The sequence below is a fragment of the Buceros rhinoceros genome, unplaced genomic scaffold (assembly GCF_000710305.1).
Source record: "Buceros rhinoceros silvestris isolate BGI_N320 unplaced genomic scaffold, ASM71030v1 scaffold38528, whole genome shotgun sequence".
Classification (NCBI taxonomy): Eukaryota; Metazoa; Chordata; class Aves; order Bucerotiformes; family Bucerotidae; genus Buceros; species Buceros rhinoceros.
This window is the reverse complement of record NW_010428241.1, coordinates 1-3585: the sequence shown is the minus strand read 5'-3', so window position 1 is coordinate 3585 and position 3585 is coordinate 1. Positions and strand designations below refer to the sequence as shown.

General features: G+C 44.9%; 1 protein-coding gene across 1 annotated transcript in view; it reads right to left on the bottom strand.

Moving 5' to 3' along the window:
* The window catches only part of LOC104498773 (lysine-specific demethylase 3A-like), a gene marked incomplete at its 3' end in the record, with an annotated part of 23590 nt that extends 20046 nt beyond the window's left edge, over window positions 1–3544 (bottom strand). The window contains exons 1-2 of the mRNA XM_010142191.1: window positions 3352–3544; window positions 687–842 (exon numbers count right to left, since the gene is read on the bottom strand). Of these exons, the coding sequence (XP_010140493.1) occupies window positions 687–842; window positions 3352–3522 (327 nt within the window). The remainder of the gene's footprint in view (window positions 1–686; window positions 843–3351) is intronic.
* Window positions 3545–3585: the final 41 nt, after the last annotated feature.

Here is a 3585-nt window from a genome sequence, read left to right as displayed (position 1 = left end):
ACATCTTCATGGGTTTCACAACTGCTTTTATGAGCAGCAATATCCAGAGTGCTCCAGTCAAACTCTGCACTAAGAGGTGTTCCCTGTTCTCCTCTGCTGGGTAATCTGCCCAGCCAACCATGCCTGGCAGCTGCAGAAAGTTCAGTTTTCTGGCTTGTACAGCGCAGCTCAGGGGTTTATATGCACAAGATGCAGGTCTCACAAATCATCTGTGCCAGGCAGCCATCACCTAAGAGTCATTCAAATTATTTTTGTCTCAGACCAAGAATCACTGGAGAATTAACAGCACTTGAGGCAGAGTAAAACAACAGTTTAGGATAAAAAAAAGAGACTATCCTTAGAAACCTATTATTTACCCTTTTTCTTTCTATTCTTAACTGCAGTCTCGAGAATGAAGGAAGAAACATGAGACTAGAGGGAGAGGAATTAACATTGTACAGAACAGTGGTTTGGGAGGGAAGCAGAGTCATAAAAATAAATTCCTGTTTCTCCAGGCACAACGTATCCACTTCAAATGCTTAATAAGCTCTGCCTAGCCCTAGCTGTACAAGAGACTTGGTCCTCCTTCAGGTCACACTAAGAGTACACGAGAGAAGCTGTACTTGAGCAATTCACCCTTGTAACAGCACTGTCCTTGGAAGATGGGACTGCAGAACCAAAGCGAGTTAGGCCAAGCGTGTACTTGCCATTGCAGGCCACTGGACAGAAGACACAGAACTGCCTGGAGACTTTCTTTCAGCCAGTACCAGCTTTTGCTCCACCAGGAACGCTTTCATTTTATGGTTGTAGATTTCTATCCATCTTCTCTTCTCCCATGACTCATCATCAAATTCTACACAAATCTACAGAAAGGAGACAAAGTGAAGGAGTAACTATAAAATTCAGACACATACAACTTCAAAAAGGATAAACAAACACCTATTTCCTCCCCCGAAAAATATTCATTATAAGTACCTGTAACACAAACACAGTTTCTACCACACAATCAAGCAATCACCAAGGCATCCCAGGCTGACCTAGTATTTTATAATGCCAATGTTAACTGGTTTGTCACTGTTACTGTCACATAAAACTTTTAATATTCCTGTTGAACTCTACAACTTGCCCATATCAAAAAGTCCTCTGCTGCCAAGGGACAGCTAAACGTGTTAACCCTGCCACTGCTGTTTACAAGGAAAAATATCAGAAAAAGAACAAGCCCAAACTCTAAAGGGCTGTATATAGTAGGGGCACATGCATTTTCCACAAGCTCTGGAGTACCAGAATAAGTGAGTTGTTTTTCCAGAAATATTTTAAAAGTCCCAAGAACAACTGCAGTCAGTTTATTGAAAGCATGAATGACAGGAGGCCAGTGAAGGTAATTTGCTGGTATTTATCTCTACACACCTCTGAAGTATCTATACAAACTTTCAAAAGAAAAGCAGTTGTCGCTTCATGGCAAAAATGTGGCTCGAGCAATTTCTTTGGGATGGCATCACCCTTCTTCCACAGGCAACACTGGGAGATCAGCAAAGGACCGGGAAAGACCACGAACACCACTGTGTGCGAATACAGGAATTGGGGTATCTCGGTAGAGAACGCTACTCCCAGAAAAACCGCTCCCTCTTCCCATAAAACAGCACAATGCAGTCTAAATACACGTAACTAATCCACCCTGACAGCAGCAAAACCTCAGCCAAGCAAATCGCAGCAACGTTCCCTTGTGTTGAGCTTCCCTCCAAGGGGAAAGGCAAGTAAAAGCACGCACGCCCCAGCGCTACCGCAGACAGGAGCCCTCACGCTCATGGGTGCAGAAACGGATTGAGTCGTTTTGAAGTGCAGGGAAACACTGGAAGAGATAAGCAAATAATCCAAGTACCAGAACAGCTTGTTTTGTCTATAGCACCAACACCGCACAAACAGGAAAATACAGTCAAGAAAAGACTTTCAAAAGTAGTTGAGAGTCCTCGTGCTCTGTAGTTTGTTCCTAACGCTATACAAAAAGCAAAATTTGAAAGATTAAAAATTTCTCCTCCTTTAGAGACATTTTTCTCCCCCAATCCATTACTATTTGGGGTCTAGGTATACGTTATCTCTTCCAGAGCTGGGAGGGAGGAAAGGAGAGGGCCAGGGTCTTGGCACAAAAGCTCTCTGTGCCTCGATTGTCTACTTTGTAACTTCTTTGACACTTGTGCTGGAGAATGCATTAAGTTAATCGCTTCTGGCAGAACCATAACCAGTTACAGGGCTCACAGTAAAGCCCCCAGCTGCACCTGCTGCTTCTCCCTTTAAGTCCCAGAGAAGGCCCTTATGAGCTTTCTGCAGCATCAACATCCTCCTCCTCACCCCAAGTACGGCATGGGCACAGCCCCGCCGGCCAAAGATGGACAAAGCTCCACCCCTGCCGTAGAGCCGCAACAAGAAGCTCGCCCTCTGACAATGTGGGACTCCTCGTAACAAAGTTTACACTTTCGAAGAAGAGGTAAGAAACACATCCCGTTGCTTTTTGTTTCACAAGGAGCAGCTACTTCTTCAGTCAAGCAGAGGTTACAAAGTTCTTCCAATCAAAACAAGGCAAGGAAACAGTTTCGGCACCTGTCATAGCACAGCCCACCATGGAAGTCCCTTCCCTCCCAGAAACAAGAGGAGCACGTAACAAGATGCTTGACTATGATGAAGTCCTGTCCTTGGAGAGAACTTTTCCGTGCTATAGGAATTACCCAGACATGGTGGAATAGTTGTACTATCGTTGCCAAATAGTCCCTTCAGAGCTTCAGTCAAGCTGTGAAAGTCATTTGACTTCCACCCGAAAAGCACACTGAGCTTGCAGTGATTCATTGTGTGTTCAAAACTCATGTTGGTAATCATTACCAAGAAATAGTCACCATGCAAGAAGAGCCCAAGAAACCTCCAAGACCATAGACAAATTTGATACGTCTTACAAGAGAGTTGAAGGATTTGTTTGTTACCAGCTACTTCAAAGAGCAGGAAGGAAAAGTCACCAATCCCAACAATACAAGAACGTGTCGGCTTTCATCTCCAGGAGAAAAAATAAATCGTAAACAACTGACAAGATCTTAAGTTACATTTAGGAAATACTCAGAAATAAAATCTAGGCAGAGTGGGTGCAATAAAAACCCGAGGTGTTCAAAATGCCAGTGGAAGAAAGCATATTTAGAATTAGCCTGAGATAATTTACAGCATTAGGACAAGCACAGCGGGGACTTCAGCCAGATGTGCACTTTTGGAAGTGGGCAAGTGGACCACGACAGCATATATATATATGAACACACACACACAGAGACACAAAGTTTCCAGGTCCCAGGGCAAGCACTCCCGTTTCAGAAGGTCTCTTCAAAAGCTCCCGGTTACCTTGAGGTCTTGTTTGGATATGTCCGTGTGTGAAACCGCCCGGATCTTGCCCGACTTCCAGGGCCATTCCGAGATGCGACTGGTGTCCCACGGCCTGTCGTCCTCCTCCGAGAGGCTGAGGAACCTCTTCCCCACCAGCAGCGACCAGCTCCCCTCGAGCCTCAGCACCATTTTAATTCATCGGGAGGCCTCCAGGGAGGAAAACGACGTGAAGGAGAGAAAAACAAAACAAAC